At 66.0% G+C, this 2167-nt stretch overlaps 1 protein-coding gene across 1 annotated transcript in view; it reads right to left on the bottom strand.

Moving 5' to 3' along the window:
• Nucleotides 1-2167, bottom strand: part of SNX8 (sorting nexin 8) — a 38115-nt gene that overhangs the window by 8630 nt on the left and 27318 nt on the right. Inside the window, exon 10 of the mRNA XM_005883376.2 lies at nucleotides 1628-1782. Coding sequence (XP_005883438.1) covers nucleotides 1672-1782 — 111 coding nt within the window. The 3' untranslated portion in view covers nucleotides 1628-1671. The remainder of the gene's footprint in view (nucleotides 1-1627; nucleotides 1783-2167) is intronic.

The raw sequence follows: 2167 nt of genomic DNA, 5'->3' as shown, positions 1-2167 counted from the left end.
ACTCTCCACTCGGCAGCCCCGGGGGGTGGGCACACGCCCCGGAGGCTGCAGGAGGAGCAGCAGAGCCCCCTCACCCACCCCACAAACGCATGGTCGGGCGGCCGAGGGAAGCCGCCAGCCTGTTCTTCCGACCCGCGTCTGCACACATGGCAGACGCTGTCACCTCGACAGGGAAGGGGGTGACAGGGAAGGGCGTGCCACACGCAGCGACTCGCCCAGCTCTCCCTTCACCTCACTGCCGCTCACCCTGGATGGAACCGATTAACAGGCCTCACCGGGCTCAATACTTCCCTTCAGAAAGAAAAGCCGCCCGCACGCACCTTGAGGTATTTAGTCTGGCCCTAAAGAGAAACCCTATCTAAAAGGTCATTGCCAAGTTACTGCGGAGTGTCCCCTACGCTGAACCAGAACCGAGCAACTGGGCTGTCCCTGCCGCTCCAGGCTCGAGACTCCCACCCCACTCGCCAACCTGCCGACCCTGGCATGTGGGTCTCAGCAAGGACCCCCTCCAGGGAATCGGCCCGCCCCAGCCTCCGCCCCACAGGTCCTGTGAGTGATCGTCCTGCGAAGTCCCTTCTCTAGACCTGGGACGGCCGGCGGCCAGGAGGGGGACAGTGTGTACGGACAAGATTGGTTTCAGAAGCTGGAAACTGGAAACTGTATCAAACCTCAACCTAGTTTCCCATTCGGGGACGTCGTACTTGAGAATCTCAGCGGCCGGCCCTGGGCGTGCGCCCTCTCCAGTGCATTCCGGGTCGGGGACAGGCCGTGGGACCGAGGTCACCAAGACAGGACAGGAGGCAGCCGCCGTCCCCGCACCCACACCCGCACCCACACCCGCAGAAACAGGCCAGGCAGGACAGGGGCCTGGGCCTGGCCCCAGGGAAGTGCAGGGGCAGCAATGCCGACGGCCTTTTTATCTCCTCTCAGACACAGGTCAGACTGGAGGCCCCTGCACTCCCCGCTCCCTGAGAACCACCCACTCACGGCTCCGCGGGGGGGGGGGGGGGGGGACCAGGACACTGCCTGCAGGCCAGTCCCAGGCCAGGGCCCCGCGCTGGGGCTTGTCCTCCGGAAACAGTTTGCGCCCAAGGACCCGGGTGCTGCAGCTCAAACGTTCTCGCACGGCCACCTGCCCAGGGCTGCCGGCTGACCACATGGTGTGCGGGCTGCAGGGCCGGGCCTGCCCTCTGGGGGGTGTCAGCCTCCTCCCTGCTCAGCTAATGCAGCCCATCATCCCCCTGTCCCAGCACACGGGGTCCCTGCACACGGGGTCCCAGCACACACCCAGGCACCATCTGCTGGGAGAACATCCTTGCCGCCCTGCCCTCTGGTGTCGGGAGAAAACCACTCCAGGGCATCTTAACTCTTCTCACCCCCAGACTAACAGGCCACAGTGCCGGGGCCGGGGCCCATGTACATGTGACAACCCAGCAGACCCCTCCTGCCTCAGCTTCAGCGGACACTCACACCCGGGGTCTGTCCCGGCCCTGCTCCCACGAGGGGAGGGGGAGCCACGGCACCTGGGTCCCGGCCCCACCAGCTCTGGTCAGCTCGTCTGCAGGCGGTGGCAGCTGGGGGGAGGGGGGGACAGCCGCCATCTGGACGGAATTAAACAGGGACACACCGTTTGGAAAGAAGTTTTAGTGGGGGCGCCGGGTCCTCTCGGCACTAGTGAGGAGACAGGCCGTCCCGCGGGGACCGAGGCGGGGTCAGGGCGCTGGCGGGTCCCGAGAACAGGCAGTGCAGCTTGGGCTTCAGGTCGTTCCACACCTTACTCATCTGCGGGGAGGGGACAGGGTCAGCCGGTGGCACCGCCCAGCGCACAGCTCTTCACAGGACACCCAGGACAGCCCGCCAGGGGTCGGCGAGGGGGCACATGCCACCACTGGGCTGCCCTCTCCACTCCCTGCGTCACCGCCCATTCCTCCACAGACAAAGCCCAAATGAGGGGTGGCCCGAAACCAGAGGTGCCGGATGGCCAGTCCCTGTCCCCTGCACACAGGACTGAGGGGCACAAGTCTGCTGGTCACGGGGTTTTAGGAAACGCCCTGCCATCTCCGGCGCTCTCTCTAACAGCTGACAATGGCACAGCCTCCTCCAGGGGCCACACAAGCGGACGAGACGTAGGAAGAGGGCCTGCGGCCAGCCCGCCGAGCGCCGCAGC

Source organism: Myotis brandtii, unplaced genomic scaffold (genome assembly GCF_000412655.1).
Source record: "Myotis brandtii unplaced genomic scaffold, ASM41265v1 scaffold786, whole genome shotgun sequence".
Lineage (NCBI taxonomy): Eukaryota > Metazoa > Chordata > Mammalia > Chiroptera > Vespertilionidae > Myotis > Myotis brandtii.
This window is presented reverse-complemented; position numbering and strand designations above follow the sequence as displayed.